This window comes from Brachycentrus maculatus, unplaced genomic scaffold, assembly GCF_059751285.1.
Source record: "Brachycentrus maculatus isolate JH-2025_06_01 unplaced genomic scaffold, ASM5975128v1 h1tg000205l, whole genome shotgun sequence".
NCBI classification, from domain to species: domain Eukaryota; kingdom Metazoa; phylum Arthropoda; class Insecta; order Trichoptera; family Brachycentridae; genus Brachycentrus; species Brachycentrus maculatus.
Window position 1 is genome coordinate 129927 of NW_028280956.1, and position 18552 is coordinate 148478.

The following is an 18552-nucleotide window of genomic DNA, read 5'->3' on the forward strand; positions in this document are numbered from 1 at the left end:
AATATATATGAGAACGAAAGCCATTGTGCAAAAGTATGTTATAATTTTTGTACTGACATTTCTTAATGGCACTGCATTTTTTATAATAAATAAGAACCGTGAAGTTTTTTTCCATATACTTGTGTATATTTTATTTACAGTACCGGGTTTCGTCGTTACCGACATCAACCATCTGGTTTATCTAACAGTCTTTGAATGTGTTTTGTTTGGTGTCTCAAAAAATACTAACTGAATTTCTTTACAAAATTAAGGGCTATCCCTTCTCGAAAGCGCAATTAAAATGGTAGTAATGCTATGTAATTTAGCAGCCGGATAAATGATATACAGAAAACAAAGAGCGGTTGTCTAGTTGCGCATTAAATAAACGATTTTGACCTGTGCATTGATTTCGTAATTCAAATCAGTTTAAAGTACAGTAAGTCCTCTACTTACGCGATCAATTCGTTCCAAGGGTTTTCGTTTAAGTCGAAAAATCGTGTAAAATAAAAAAATTTGTGATATGTGGGTAGATAATAATATGCGTTAATTTCAAAGGATATTATATAGTACATACGCGAAAATAGAATAGATCTACATGCATGTGTTTACTGAAACATTTTTAGATAAACAGATACATACATAATTATTTCTGAGAATACATATGTAGTTACATTTAAGTAGAAACTGATTATTTATTATTTATATTGCTATACTTTTGGTAATTGTCGTATATGGCATTAGTACTGATTTTATTACATAATCCATAATTCGAAAATTCGATGTAATAATGGCTCTAATCGTAGAATGAGAAAGTGAAATTATGACTTAGTCCTTAATCGCATCCTTGGTCAGTAAAGGCAGAGGGGGGAGAGGGGTGCCAGTGCCGTTTCTCTCTTTCTCTCTATCACTATCGCATCAACACAGTAGTTTATGTAAACAAAGTGAAAAGACAAAATCTTCTTTCATCTCACAATAGATGTCTCTGGTGAAGTTCTAGTGATTCAAGCACAATGTTTTGAAATTGCATCATACATATAGAACTTTCAAGAATTTGTAGTGTGGTTGTCAATCATGGGTAGAATTGGTTAATGTTACACGTGTGTAAAGTGATCACTTAAAACAGCCTATGACGGTCATGAGCCCCGTAAATGCCCAGACTTCCATATTCTTCTTCATCTATGTACATATGTTGAGATGTCAAAAAATAATATGAAAGAGATTTTTTTTTTAAATTTGGCGTAAGAACGAATTCACGTAAGTCGATATCACGTAAGTAGAGGACTTACTGTACAGGTTAGTTGGGCGTTTGGAAGGAGGTTGTAGAAGGTATTTCTCCATTCTCCCCGAGGGAGAGCCGAGATTAGAGTTGCGCCGAAACTGCGCTTGAAACTAGATAGCAGTATTACAAATTGAGATTGTGCTCGAGTAAGGTAAGGTAAGATTCGGAATACAGGTTCAAGCGTGGAGCGTGTAACCTATTTAGGTGTAGCCAATCGCGGAGTGGTGTTTTCTCAAAACATTTCCACAGCGTGGTTTGGAAACAATCACATTCTTAGGAGAGATTTCCGCAACACTGTGTACGGAGCATTACACACGCAGAAAAATCGTGCAGTGAGAACGGACTATTTCTCTCAATGCAATTATAATTAAACGAAAAAACTGAACGACTCGTACTTAGAGAATTAACTGGCGAAATCAGAGCGTAAAAAAGGCATTTTTGGATGCGTTTCCAAATCCTTGTTCACGGAGAAAAACTTGGCATGATCAGGTATGTCAAACACATTAAAGCTATCAGTTCAGGAATTGAAATAATCGAGGGGATTCATGAATGTGGAAAAAATGTTTGCAATGAGTGGTGTGGCGTTCTATTCTCTCTGCCTATCCCTACGAGGAAACGACACAATGGTTAGTTTGTTAGTCAGGTGCAAATTATTGTTCACAACAAAGATTTTGACATACCCAAAAACGTCATCAATAAAATAATCTGTTTTTACTACAAGCTGTATAAAAATAGAAAATCACGTTTTTAGGCGTCTTTCAGTATGTCAAATAATCCGGTAAGAATCTTGCATACATCCAAAAAAAGGGTCTCAAAAAAGAGCTTTCTCAAATCAACCGTAGATGGATCCCGTAAACTGAAAAAAAGCGTCATGAGTTAAGCTTCAAGATATACTTATGTCTTTTATTAAACAGTAATTCTAATCAGACTTCTAAGTACGTTTTTCGTCGTTAGATATAGGTTATTGTAATCGGTATGAATTTAATTTTAGAGAAAATCTGAAAATATCTCTGAAAAATTTAAATTTGCTAAAAAACCTCAGCATGTTGAAAGTGGAGATTACTTCTGTTATTTCGCTACAAAAAAAACATTGATGAATGACACTAACCCACTAAAGTTAAGACCGTGAGCAAAAACTAGTAAATTGATAAATAAAATAATTGCACAACGATCGCAATTTTCATTACACTTGACCACAAAGAAATTTATGTATGTAAATTTGCCGACTTACATACCGTCATATTTTTAAGACCGATTTGAAAAAACTTTATGACCCATTTGCTCACGCAATTATATACCAATTTATTGATTGGGTCGGTACTTCCAATAATTTTGGTAGCTCTTTTAACAGTCGATTTATTATTTGATGTCTGAATAGATAATCAGAGAATAAAGCCACACAAACAAGTCAAGCAAGACATTTATAAGTTACATACTTGACGATTCATGCAACAAAGCTGCACTTAAATTATTATTGAATACTTTCATCAAATGACTACGTTTCCGTTAGTAATTACTAATATCGTATTTTTTGCTTGGAATGTTGAGTATTGAACTCTATTATCTATGTACATATAAAGTAGTGATGGGCAATTGAAGGCCAGCGGACAGTATCCGGTAGCAAAGATATTATTAATTCAAGAAATTTAAAATAACGTCATTACAAACAAATACAGCTTGATACAGAAGTAAAAAGACTATTAAATCATATTTAACACCTCCTCTGCGATGGTGGGTCTGGTCAGACCCACCATCGCGGAAAATTATTGATTACGTAATAGGTAATTTGTTTACGTCGTTTTCCTTGAGTGTAATCGTTCTTCAAAAAATTACCTACAAATTGAGATACAAACGAAAATTATTGGACCAGATTCAAATGAGTTATTTAAAAAAAAGAACAAATAAAATATCAAAAATCATATTGAGTATGGTCAGTTGTTCGCTATCAATGTGTTAGTGTGCCGTCTGCCGTGATTTTGAAATCCCAAAAACAAAAGCATACATTGTCAATCTTTGGCGATTGTTTCCGTTTATTGTTTTTTTTTATATTTGTTTTTAACTGATTTATTTGTTTACTTGTATGACGGATTAAATATCATATATATACAGTATCTACTCAATGAATTAGGGCCACGCAGAATTTCGCGCAATTTCTCAATTCAAACAGGAATAACTCAGAGAAAACCTTGAATAAAACAACATTGAATTTTATTTACACATGAACACTTTATTACGCTTAAATTATGCATATATTTTCATATAAATATAGTTAGTATTTAGTATTTCCACCTTTGGCAGAAATAACTGCCTCAATTCTTTTTGGCATACTTAAAATGCACTGTTTTATCATGTTTTTTATTTCTTCGTCTTCTGACCAATTTTTTTGAATATTTTTTTTTAGACAGTCTACTGTCGGATTTGGAAATGAGTATACCTTATTTTTAACATGCTTTATACGTTTTCTATAGGATTAAGGTCGGGAGAATTTCCAGGCCAGGGGAGCAAAGGCAGATTTTTGTTAGACAAAAATTTTATTATTGATTTAGCCCGGTGGCAAGGTGCCCCATCCTGCATGAAGGTGTATGGACTTTCTGTTGGGTCGAGTGTATGGTAGAAGGGCAATAAAATTCGTTCGAGGACCTGCTTATAGGAATTTTGGTTCATTGTTCCTTCCACGAAAAACAACGGCCCACGTAAATTGTTAATAATACATGACCATATCATTGTTGCAGGGGGGTGTTTGATAACTTTTACCACACTGGCCTCATTGTAACGTTCCATTGGTATTCTCCTGACGAATCGACGGCTCTCTGTCACGGCTTCTAGCCGGCACTCATCACTAAAGATGACCTGAAAAATAATGAAAATTTAAGTTTAATTCAAATATATAACTTTATTTACTAAAATGATATGTTGAAAATTCAATTTAAATAAATACCTTTTTCCAATCATCTACCGAGTAATTTCGATGTAGCTTGGCCCATTTTAATCGATCCGCTTTCATTTGTGGTCTCAAGTTTGGTACTTTTACAGGGCGCCTGCATTTCAGATTTACTTCGTAAAGACGTCGCCTCAGTGTTGATACCGATATATTTATACCCTCTTCTTCCAATTTATTTATTTATTTTTAATGTTTTTGCTGATGCACTACAGTTTTCTAAGGCACTTTGAACGATTTTTCGATCAGTCCTCGGTGTTGTTTTTCTAATCCTACCACAGTTCTTTCGCCGATTGCTGGTAGCGGGAGACTGATTTTTTATTGATTTTGAAATTCTGTCCACTGTTTGACGACAAACGTTTTCTTTTTTTGAAATTTCTCTATTAGATAGTATTCCTAATTTCAGTAGCACTATAATACTAGACTTTTTTTCCTCAGAAATGTCTTTACTTTTTCCCATTTTGTCCTTTTCAAAAAAAACACTTGTGTTTACAAAAAAAAATTATACTTTATGAACTAAAATTAAAAATTAAGTTTTTTTCACAAGACACGATAACTATATAACCTCTCTGAACAAAACAACAACTAGAACTCAAGAAACTTCACTAATAAATGAGGTAGGACTATTTTTTTAACTTTCAACTATCTGTCTACCTGTACTAATTAGGGACCTTTCTCAGAAAAAGGGTTTTAAATTTAGGAAAGGCTTAAATAATCCAGGTATATTTTACATATTATTGAAGGTAATATACATGATATTAGATGTCAATAGAAAACTTAAAGTATTTATGTAAAATAAATATAATAATCCAAAAGATTTCAGAGTATTCAAAAAAATAATGGGTGGCCCTAATTCATTGAGTAGATACTGTAGACTATAAGGTAAATCTACATTTAAAAAATATTAATATTACAAAACGCAGACCTTCACAATAAACTGTTTTATATTTGAACGATTTCTAGTTTTATTTTTTTTAAATCTTTTCGACACTTTACCACAATGGCAGGAAAAAAATAATTATCTCATGACGAGATTGAACGACTTTTGGACAGTTCTAAAAGTGAAAGAAAAGTGAGAGAATAGTGCAGATGACAGTGATTTAGAATTCAAAAACCTTAGATTCAGAATTTGAAAGTGCAACGGAAAACGTGGTTTTATAAGAAATGTCAGTAAGTGATAAAAACATCAATTTCATCAAGAAAAGTACCGATTGTCCTCTTATTTTTGGGTAATAATTTATTGGTCAATAATAAAAATAAATATCATACCTATTATGTCTAACGAACTTGTATATAAAATTTTTATAATAATTAGTTTTATTTGGTTTCGTACAAAATTGTATTCATAATTTCTAAAACCCGCAAAATGTTTATGTAAGAAATGGCGAACTTTAAATGAATATTTACACCATTTTGGGCAATTCCGTATATATTTTTCAATGAAAATTTAAATATTTTCACTGTATTTAAAATGAATTTTAATTGCATTATGGACAAAAATTTATCTTGAAATATTAACTCAAAATCCTAGAATCATTTTGTGGTTTTTGGAGCTAACTGCCACGTTTTATATTTGAAGATAATTACTTAGTTGCATTTTGTTAATAATTCTATCTGTTATGATGTTGACTTAAAATATAGTTATAAAATTAAAAACACAAATTATTTGAATTCAGTAAAAATAAAAATGTTTACAATCACTGCTTTATTGCCAACCATGCTACATGCGCGTGTGACATGCTCCGCGGTAGTAGCGAGTATATAAATTAGTTAGTCTGTGGTAGTGAGCCGCAGCGCGCTGTCGCGTTTGGATGTAAAATTATGCGCTTGGATAATTTAATTTCAAAACTATCAAAAACTTGAAAATTCTCATACAAAACTTATGACACATTATCCTATTGCTATGTAGGCTATTTTGAATAATATATAAAATATAAAAACCCGACGAAAAACGCCTAAAAGGCGATTTCTGTACTGGGTCAGATCAGACCCACCACCGCTGGGCGCGTTTTGTTTGAGGCCATCGCGCTTTAGGTGTTAATGAGGAACGTGTCTGTATAAGTAAAAATGTTTTTTTGTTGTTGATATCTCAACACTTATTTACTCAATGTTTGTACCAATGTCGTTAAATAAGTGCAAAAAATCATAAAAAAATCTCGCTCCGAGTACCAAATACTTAGAACAGGGATAGCAATCTACCCGAGAAGAAGAATAGTATCGAGTCTAAATTATGCCTACTCGAGATAAACTCTTAAATTGCAATGACGTCACATCTGAAGTCATTATGATATTATCTTGGCGGAAATTAATATATGGTACAAAGCGTTTACTAATCCGTAAAATCATCCTGAATTCATTATACATTTTTTCCAATTTCCTTATTTTTAAACATTATAATTTACTACTAAAAAGTGATAATACGCCGATGCCCAGCTCCGTACTATACGTTGCTCGCTGAAGTGAATTAATTTAGTAGTCGAGAGATTAAAATGCTTTTAACTTTAGCAGGTCAAATTTGTGAGAACGGTATCGAATTCACTGAAAAAATTATATGTAAAAAGTTAATGCTCTTTAATGGAGATATTTTTTAAGCTGAAAATATTAGATACATTGTAATTAATTCTAGCGATGTAACTGTAAACGAATTCACTGATTAAAAAAATCGTCGGCAGGAAATTAACATGCAAGAATAATAGTTTAATTGTAAAATATTTATGTATAATTAATTCAAAATATTATCCGAAATCTAAAAATATATTATTAAATGTATTGTAAAGAATCATTCAATCAAGATCTAGTATGCAAATTAGATTAACACTTACTCTGCGATGGTGGGTCTGATCAGACCCGGTTGTACATAAAATTATCGATTACTTAATAGGTAATTTGTTTACGTCATTTTCCTTCAATGTAATCTTTCTTCAAATATTTACCTACAAATTGAGATATAAACGAAAATTATGGGACCAGATTCAAATGAGTTATTTAAAAAAATAACAAATGAAAGTTCAAAAATGATTATTGAGTATGGTCAGTTGGCCGCTATCTGTTGTCTTGGTGTGACGTCTGCCGCGTCCGTCGATTTCTCAAAAACAAAACCATACATTGTCAATCTTTGGCGATTGTTTTCGTACATATAATTTTTTACATTTATTTTTAACTAATTTATTTATTTACTGCGTTTTAAATCACTGATATTAAAAAAGTTGTTAATAGTTTTAAAACACAAAGTTAGTGACTCAAAACATCACAATAAATTGTTTTATGTTGAACGATTTCCAGTTTATATTTTTTTTCGCCACATTGCCACAATGGCAAGAAAAAATCAATTATCTCATGACGAGATTGAACGATTTTTGGAGAGTTCTGAAAGTGAAAGAAGTAGTGTAGATGACAGTGATTTAGAATTCGAAATCTTAGATACAGAATTCGAAAGTGAAACGGAAAACGTAGTGTTGGAAGAAATGTCAGAAAATGATGAAGATATCGATGACATCATTGAGCAGCCAAATGGATCCGATGAAGAAGGAATATTTTTCACTTCTAAATCTGGTTTTCTGTGGTCCTCTTTGCCACCACCTAACTCACGGTCTAGGGCTCATAATATAGTGACAAAAGCTGCAGGATTAAAAAATGGGAGCGAAAACATACTGACTATAAAAGATTCTTTCTTCTTGTTTGTTACAGAAGAAATGATAGATGAAATAGTAGATTGCTCCAATAAATTTTGTCAGCTGAATCCCAAAAATTCAAATATGCCAGCCATTACACGTGAGGAAATCTATGCTTTTTTTGGAATTCTTCTTGCCTCGGGAAGAAATCGTGGAAGAAAGTTAGCATTAGATGAATTGTGGACCTCCGACGATTTGTTCCGGCAGCATTTCTTTCCTGCCGCTATGGCCAGGGACCGATTTCGTTATATTTTTAGCCATATCCGCAGCGATGACAAAACTACAAGGGAAGCAAGAATTGCTCAGTCTGGAGATAAAATGGAAGCCTTGCGATCAATATTTGATAAGTTTGTCGCTGCCTGCATTAAAAATTATGAGCCAGGATACCATGTTACCATAGATGAGCGACTTGCAGCATATCGTGGACGCTGTCCGTTTAAAGTCTATATGAAAGATAAACCACAAAGGTATGGTATAAAAATTTGGATCGCTGCCGATTCTGCAACATCTTATATCTGCAATCTGCAGGTTTACACTGGCAAGAAAAATAATAAAAAAGAAGTTAATCAAGGCCAAAGAGTTGTTTTAGAAATGACCGCTCCATTGGCAGGTTCAGGTCAAGGTATAACAACCGATAATTTTTTCACAAGTATACCTTTAGCAAACATTTTGTTAAATGAAAAGAAATTAACATTGACTGGGACTTTGCGTTCAAATAAAAAAGAAATTCCCAAAGAATTTCTCCCATCAAAAGAAAGAGAAGTGTTCAGCAGTATTTTTGGATTTACCCATGACCTGACAATTGTGTCTTATGTACCGAAAAAATCAAAGGCGGTAATACTTTTATCTTCAGAATTTAACTATAAAAAAGTAAATTTCGGGCCGAAGAAGAAACCAGAAATCATCCAACATTACAATAAAACGAAAGGAGGTGTTGACGTAGGTGATATGATGACCAGGGAGTATTCATGTGTAAGAGGGACGAGGAGGTGGCCATTTAGGTTACTTATGGAGATATTAGATATGGCCGCTCTGAATGCATACATAGTGTGGATGACAAAATATCCTACCTGGCGAGAAAAAGAGAGTGCTCGCAGGAAGAGATTCATAAGAGAATTAGGGAAAGAATTAGTCTCTGAAAATGTCAATAAGAGACAAAATAGTGGACATACGTTTCATCGTCAGCAGCTAGATAGTTTCGCGATATTTGATAAAACAAAAAATAAAGATAACATCAACGTAGAAGAAAGTGTCATGAACAGCAAATGCCAATATAAACGACAACGGTGTAAATTTTGTCCATGCAAATCCGATAAAAAAACCAAATTTTCGTGTTCAGCTTGTAATAAGGCAATTTGTAGTACTCACAAATATGACACAATTTACTGCCCGGATTGTAAATAAAATAAATTTACCCATTTTAAATATATATATATATATATATATATATATATATATATATATATATATATATATATATATATATATATATTTTTTTTTTGTGTATGTGTATGCATATAAATTCATTTATTCATTTGGTGAACGTCTCACCAGGCAGAACACGAGACATTCATTTATATTGTAAAGTTTATAAATAAATATTTTTATTTAAAAGATATTCAGAAATTAGTTTTATTTGGTTTTGTACAAAATTATATGTACATATACTCATAATTTCTAAAATCTACAAAAGGTTTATGTAAGAAATGGAGGATTTTAAATAAATATCTCAACCATTTTGGGCCGTTCCATAAATAAATAGTTTTCAATTAAAATAAAAATATCTTTAATATACTTTTAAATTTTTTTTAGGTTGAACTAAAGTCTAAATCCAACAATCAATTGGTGGTTTTTGGAACTTACAGCCAAGTTTTATGTTTTAGGATAATTACTTAGTTGCATTTTGTTAAAAATCCTGTCTGACAGTGACTTATAATTCAGTTATAAAATTAAATACATAAATTATTTGAATTCAGTTAAAACAAAAATGTTTGGAGCCACTGCTTTATGCGTATACACGCTGACCACTATTCACGCGCGTGCAACATGCTCAGTGGCGTTAGTAGGTAGCTATGCGTCATCGTGTCTGCACGTACGCTTCGATAATATGTATGCGCTTGGATAATTTAAATTAGGAACTATCAAAAACTTGAAAATTCCTACACAAAACTTATGGCAGATTATTCTATTGCTATGTAGCCTATTTTAATACATTTATAAAATATAAAAACCCGTCAAAGAACGCCTAAAAAGCGATTTCTGTACTGGGTCAGATCAGACCCACCACCGCTGGGCGCGTTTTGTTTGAGGCCATCGCGCTTTAGGTGTTAACAAAATGCGAGCTACGCAAGAATAGTTTTTGGCAAATTTTTGCTAAATGCTGATTTTTTGATATTCATGTTATACACGAAAAAGGAAGCTTTGAAATTTTTGTAGGAAATCCAATTTTATCCAGTAAGAAAAATACATTCCATAATTTTAACGCATTTACTTGACTTAATTTTTTTTTAAATTCAAGAAATTTAATCGAAAAAAAAGGTGAGCCAAAAAAATTTATATTTAAAAAAGGTAAATGTTGATAATGTAGGTAAGACCTAAATACAGTTTTTGTTTTATTCGTTGTAGGATTCCAGTATTTTTTATACAGAAGTATTGATAAACGTACACGAATGAAATAAATACATACATACATATATTATTCGATATGTGTGGTACAAGTAAAAGGGCTAACTAGCACGATATAGGTGGATGTAAGGAATAATATTCGGATAATGGTGGGTAGCTTGTATATATGTATGTGTGTGTATAAAATATATACTATAATTGATGCATTTCAGTGACCCGGGGATAACATTTTCTTTCCTCAAAATTCTAATGAATCGCCGTAAATCATAAGTCAGTTATGGCAATCGCTTCAATAACGATTAATCAGTCACATCGATGAACATTAGGACGTAACATAAATGTGATGTGAAAATTCACATTACTGACTTTTTTCTCTCTTTGAAACCCTCGAGACGGTTCGTTTTGCTTAAAATTTCGGCTCACCTGATTTCTGAGGGTGGTTTGTAGGCGGCGCTGGTCACGTATATGTCTGATCCATTGTCCGTGTGGTGAGGGTCCGGCCCCCGTGACGAGGGGGGCCCCCTTGCCGGGGAGAGAGCGCGATGCTTGCGAGAAGGAGCCACCGGAGGGGTTGAGCGCTCATTGCTCGTCTGAAAAGAAAATGGACCATATTAACTGAAATTGGACACTTGGTAATTTGGAAAATAAACACAGACTTTTAGTATAGATCTATTTATTATTTATCATGTTAGGGCATTTTTGTAGAATTATTTGTAGTTGGAAATGAAAACCTTGACACAGGAGGTCAATGCATCGCAACTCAATATTTTCATACATATTTCTTTTACTAAAGAATTAATGATTTTAATAAGATGAGTTTTGATGGACAGTTAGGATTCTAATGATAGATAGTAATGTCTCAGACGTTTCTTTAAAGTTATAAGAGAGAGTCCATTTTTTACAAGGAGAGGTAATTCATTTTATAGTCTGGCCGCTTGGATGAGAAAGAATTACTGAAGAATGATGTGTTATCGCGAGAAATGGAAAAAAAGTTAATTGGGAAGAACGAAGTGATAGACCATGATCTGAGATGTACGTAACTCACCATGTACTCCGATAGGGTTCTGTCAGAGGGGGCTCTGTGTGAGTCCTCTCCGTCTGTAGAGTACCCTCTGTTGTAGGCCCCCGAGCCAGGAGAGCTCCTGTTCCCGGAGCCGGTACTTGGCCTGTGGGTCGCCACATAGTGGTTATTCTTCACCTTGTGGGCCATGATCACAATTTTTAACTCAAGTAAAAAACAACTTAGTATATTCACCACTTTTATTTAAAATAAAAACCACTTTGTAACTCAATGTTTGAATAACACTTTTCTTCTTTTAACGAATAAAGTTTTAATTTAGATTTCTAGATGGGTGAGATATAGTTTATCAATGAATTCCATTATTTTTCATAAAAGAACTGTTGAAAAAGATTTTCGTTTTCAGCGCGAAAAAACAACGTAACACTTTTCAAGTACACATAATTGACCGTAAAATATTTTGACACTTATTTTTCTTTGCATTCCGCGGGCGGCGTTTTTTAAGCTCCGAGAGATCGATTCTATGTAGAAGTTCTACGCTTTAAAATAGTGTAATTTATATATCGCAGCCGGAGAGAATTATTCGTATTTACCGGAACGAATCAAGTGACGAGATGGTTTGGGAGCGAAATAAAAAAGTGATCGAGCGAATCGAGTATTAGATCTTTTTTCCGTTCAATCTGGTCAATGGGCACAATAAACACCGTTCAAAATGGCACTTTTTGATGTGTAAACATAAAGGCCGAACTTTTAGTGGGACTCTTAAAAGTGAAAAGGAATACCACGAGGATCGATCATGATTTAAGAAAGTTTCGTGTTGCGGTATCGATGCACTATTAAATGTCATTCAATATAGAGAACGAAAGTGTGTCTGTGTTGTGATCTTGTAATATCAGCATGGTAGTGTTTGGTCATGCCGATTGGTCCGAGAGACGGACTTGCAGACAGTGCAGGCGCCACACTCGATGCATTCACCGACCGCCATCACTCTGAAAAGAAACGAAAGTCCAAATTATGTAAGCTTTAATTAGACATGTGCGAATAGACACAATCATGTGTAATACGTAATTGATATATAATTATGACGAACATCATCATATGAGATGAAAGTAAAAGTCGTCAGACATGAATCGTGAAAGAAAAAAAAAGCAAAGCGTAATATAGTTAGGTGTTAATATATATTAATTTTGGGCGTTGCATAATTTCAAGATACGAGTTCAATGAAAAAACAACAAACTGTTTTGTGGTAACGAAGTTTGCAAGAGATATGGAAATATAATTATTTATTAAGTAATTAGTTTTTGGCTTTAAATATTCTAAGAAAAATATTTGATTAAAAAAACAAATTTTATACTCCTTTTATACATGGATAATAATGCAATTTTTTTAAAATAAAAATAAACCTATTTTATCGAGAACAATCTAAATTAACTTTACTTATTGACTTAATGATAAATAAAACATACATCATTTTACACAGATTAGTATCATTCAGCTTAAATACTAAAAATTGAGTGTGTTAAAAAAATAATTGGGAAAAATTTGTTCCTTATTTTAAGATTAACTTATTTCAAGATTACTTGTAACTATAAACTAATTTTACAACATTATGCTTTTTATGTAGTCCTAGCCAGCCCGTTAATAAAGAAATAGGAATCAAGTGTTAGAGAGTGATTTCGAATCCATAAATTGTGACTTAGAGTCCGCGACTCTAACCACGGGACCACAACCCGTTTCCTAATTAAAGTCGTGAATGTTAAATATTTGATCTCAGCATGCTAGAAATTATTATGATATCGAATAAATAAACATATTTAAGACCCATTAATAAAATAAAAGGACAATGAAATAATGTATTTAAATCTAACGATCAATATATTACAATATGATACAAAGTAATCACTCGCAAAACGTAAACACAATCCAGTTCCAACACATTGTTCCAAGCAGAAACTAATTAGGTGCTCAAACACAATGGGCATTGGAAGGTCCTGAGATAAATGGCAGAGATATAAATTTATTATATATTTCTTGCGATTCTAAATAACGGGGATTTTAAATGGCCTTTATAATATCGCCATGTGCTGATGGAGAGTCGTACGGTGCACGAGGTACCGAGTCAGGTGCGAATGGCTCAATAGACATCTCCTAATAAAGGCAGCTCTTGGGAAATAATGGGTGGAATGAATCACAGACTAGCAAGGAGAACCGGTCGACATGATGGTATAAAAAATTTGCACCTCAATGAATTTGTCACGTGTGTCGATGAAACAGAATAGGCTACTTTTTAACATTATAAAGAGTATTTAACTATTATCAATATACAGGGCTTTTTTTCATGTAACGCGGTGGAACGGCGATTCGGAACCTTTTTTCACAGATTTTTTTTTTGTATTTTTTCAAAATCAATAAGAAGAAACAATGTCTGCGCAAATTATTTTGATTATCTATTTTAACATGATATGCGCACCACAAAAGAAGAAAAGAAAAAAGGAAAAAGAAAAAATAAAAACTATTTCAATACATTAACTCTTTTATTTTGCCTTTCTCCATATTTTTATACGATCTAAGCATCCTGTATTGCACAGTTGTTAACAATCACATCCAATGTATTGGATATCATAATAAATAGCCCTTAAGGTTTAAAATTCAATATTTGGTACAATCATACATTTACGTGATTTTTTTTATTGCGAATTTAATATCGTAAAAAATCTAGAATACGAAATCATAATGTAGCCAGCGGAGCGACAAATGATTGAGATGAGATATTTAACCTTTACGGTTTTCCATGAGTTTCCATTGAGTTCTCTTAACAACTATAATAAAGGCGTTATTTGTCGTGTTGCCTCAAAAGGTTCCCGTATTCATGAGTAACGCTTCACAGCGGAAGCGGACTCCCAGACACAGAAAAATTATTAGATTTAAAATAATACACTTATAAAATTATCAGCATTAAATTGTAAGAACAAGATATGTAAATATATATATATATATATATATATATATATATATATATATATATATATATATATATATATATATATATATATATATATATATATATATATATATATATATATATATATATATATATATATATATATATATATATATATATATATATATATATATATATATATATTTATTTATATACATATTTATATATACATTCAATTCATTACCTGATTTGCTTTCTAATTTCAAACGGCTGTATATGGTTTGATAGTATCTGCTATGAGTTTGTTGTCTTATTATTTTTTGACACCTCAACATAGATGAATAAGAATATGGAAGGCTGGGTATTTACGGCGCTTACGACCGTCATAGGCTACACTTCACACACGTGTAATATTCACCAATTCTACGCATGAATGACAACCACACTACTCAAATTCTGGGAATTTCTATATGATCCGATTTTGAAAAATTGTTCTTGAATCACTAGAATTTCACTAGAGACATCTATAAGTGAGATGAAGAAGCTTTTTTACTGAGCAGAATCTGCATATACATATTTGCTTCGTAATAATAATCCCGTTAGTATTCATATATTCCGTACAAAACGTTTTATAAATTAACAAATAAATATATATTATACATACAATAAAACAAAAATTTAACTAATTTGTCGTTAACTCCTTACATAATACGAAAATAAAAAAAAATATATAAATTTTTATATCGTCGTTTAGTTACAAACTATAATATAAAATACTTACACATTTAAAATGAAAGAAAAAGAAGTGATTAGTTAGCATTTTCCGCAATGTTCCCCAGGTCAATCCGCGCTAGCTGTGTGTGCTCGCTAGTATCGTGATATTTGGATGGATGCTGTGGCAGGCCAGAGTTACACTTTACGCCGAAGAATGTGAATAGCTTCTTTGTTTTATTGTTTCACGATTCAAGGCTGCAGTTCGGAAAGGCGGAAATACACGATATATTAATCCGGAGCCATACCATAGTCAATTTCAGAAGTCGTGAGGCGAATCTTTACTTTATTAATCAAGAATCCCGTTGGAAAGCGCAATCGAAAAAGAAAACATTCCGCACTATTTTTGTTTTAAATTAATTAAACAATTGTTTTTCTAAAAACATGTGTTTTGATGCATTCCACATCATTTTCAAACACCGTTTCAAAATGATGCGGTTTTTATTTATTGATTTGGCGTTTAATTTGTAGAACTCCATTTTAATTTATCTATTAATTATAAATCAAACACAGATTTTTTGAGTCTACTAAGTTGTATTTTAGTAACAAAAACACATAAAAATTATATTGTGACAATTGTTTCGCCTTGTTAGGGCATTATCAAACGAATGTCATTCGTTAATGCCCTAACAGGGCGAAACAATGGTCACAATATAATTTTTATGTGTTTTCGTTAATAAAATACAACTTAGTAGACTCAAAAAATCTGTGTTTAATTTATAATTAATACATAAAATGATGCGGTTTTCCCTGTTTCAAATAAAGATTCTGATAAATACTTATGAAAAAGACATAGATGCCTTTATTGTTTCAATAATATTTCTGCCCGATCAAAGCACAAAAATTAGATATACGTAAAAAATCGTAAGCCAAGATAATCATAGCTCCATATAAAATAGTAGCATTTTTATTCAGTACCAGAGGATCCAATGCAGTGTTAGTTGGTCATTAATTACACGACGACAATATGATCAGTTCTGGGTTTTAGTTGTATTACAAAAAATATTATAACTGCTAGGTAATTAATTCCAGAGTATGACAGTTTGAACATAATAGGATCACTTAATAACAACATGTAGGAATATAAAAAGTTCTCTCCTAAGAAGAACCTCGTAAAAGTTCTCAAGAAAACATACAAGTAATAGTTTGTTATTAACATTTTCCCCATTGAAGCATTAAAAAAATCGTTTATAATTCAATGAAATATCGCAGCAGTTGACAACAAGATACAAGATTATACAGGGATATTATGACTACTATTATTCTGATATAAATCGATATACAAGGACATCAACAATACAGTTGAATGATTTTACCACCGGTCGATATTTGCATAGAGGTTTACGGCCAATCACAGTGATTACCTAATGTAAATAATCGGATATATAAAACAACGCGTTTAATTTGAATTTATTATTCAAATGACTGCTGCCAATTACAATATGTTTCTATTTTGATAAGTGAGTGAGCTCATACCAGAAAATTTATTGTGTGGAATGATAAAACAAAGATTGAAAAAATATTTTTCATTATAGGAAATATAGGAAAATTATAAATCACGTATCTTCTCTGATTGTTTTTCATCATATTTTTCGACTTTACTTTTATAGGATTCGAAAAATATAATCAAATAAAAAATATAACGTATTATCTACATATAACTTGCATTAAATTTGTTACTTATTATTGGGACATTGAAACCAGTAATTTAGCATCGAATAAATTTTACAATTAACAAATAAAATTACTCAATATTTAATATATATTAACAAATTCTTGAAAAAGGACACAATTTGAATAAAAACTACCAAAAAATATAAAACTTAAGGATCGGATAATTTTCCCCTTAAGATCATGCTAAGGTATAAATATTTATTGTAAGTAGATTTACAAAAGAAAAACGATATTTGCTTGAAGTTAACGACTTAGTATTTACCCAGGCGTGAAAGGGTCAATATTATTATAAATATTCTTGAATATATTATTCTTTAGTTATTATTTTATTCATAACATATAATATAACAGGTAGGTACTTTAAAGAGTGTGCTTGACATACTTTATTAAAATAAGCACGAAAAAAATAAGCATAATTATTATATTTACATGAAATAGTCCGATGAATAAGCCTATGTATAATATTTAGTTATGTATTAAACGATGATGGTTCTAAAGGTTGCACATTACTGTAACATATTGCGTTTGCATCAATATAAAGAAATTGCCAACAGGAAAAAATGATAAATCAACATAAATGAAGATGTCTATCGAGACGAGAAAATGGAAGCCTGGGCATTTATAGATCTAACGATCCGTCATTGGCTTTTTTAAGTGATCGTTTTATACACTGCGTAACACTGACCCATGATTGAAACCATTTCGATCAAATTTTTGATCGTTATATACATGCTTTAATTGAAAAGATCTACTGTATTTTTCGAATGAAACTTCGTCATCTATGATTGAAATGAGTAAGTTTTTTTTTATTAGAAACTTTATTAAAATGTAAGTGAGATCCTAGACTGTAGGTGGTTGTCAATCGTGAGAAGAATGGTGAATGTTATACGTGTATGAAATGATTACTTGGCCCAGCTTATGACAGGCTCGTATATACACAGACATCCATATTATCCCCCATCTATGTTAAGATCTCAATGTAAAAATAACTTCTAAGTAGAGAAATCCAGATTTGTGAACACTCCCAAAATCTGTACATATAGTATACTCATATAGGTAGTCATCTAATATTTTTGAATGAAAATCCGTCGATTTATATTGAAAGTTTATTTTGAAATGAATATGGAATTATTATTGTGAATTGTACGAGTCAGAAGTGGCCATTCTGTTCCGCATTCTCGGATTACCTACCCACAGAATTCATTCATCCCAATACACTGGTATAGAGTGTACCCAGTACTTGAAGTAAGTCATCGACTTGGTGTTTCTTAGTTTATAGTTTAAAGAGTTAAAATAAATCGTTGGCTTTATGTTGCTAAAGTAAGTCGCTTTCGGTGTCGGAGTTGAATGCTATTCGCTTGGTTTGTAATCTAGAGTACACATATCGCTCACTCCTTTCAAGAACGTCATATATCAAAAATCGTCAATTTTCAGTTGTGCATGTTTTCGGAATGCCCAGTAAATGTACTATATCTCAGCAAAAGAGGCCTATTTTTAACTTAATATTTACCCGATACAGGGCAGAAAGTGTTGTTTTTGCATTTTGAAGAAAAGGTATTGTTTAATTATTTTTTTAAATATACTAAATATTTTTCAAATGGAGAAAAAACCTTCAGGTTTTACCTAAAAAGATCTGTTGCACAGTAAAAAGTTCAA

General features: G+C 31.9%; 1 protein-coding gene across 1 annotated transcript in view; it reads right to left on the reverse strand.

Annotated features, from left to right (window-relative positions):
• The window catches only part of LOC148307166 (uncharacterized), a 148610-nt gene that overhangs the window by 31821 nt on the left and 98237 nt on the right, over positions 1–18552 (reverse strand). Inside the window, exons 4-5 of the mRNA XM_088263849.1 lie at positions 11538–12499; positions 10916–11082 (exon numbers count right to left, since the gene is read on the reverse strand). Of these exons, the coding sequence (XP_088119975.1) occupies positions 10916–11082; positions 11538–11702 (332 nt within the window). The 5' untranslated portion in view covers positions 11703–12499. The remainder of the gene's footprint in view (positions 1–10915; positions 11083–11537; positions 12500–18552) is intronic.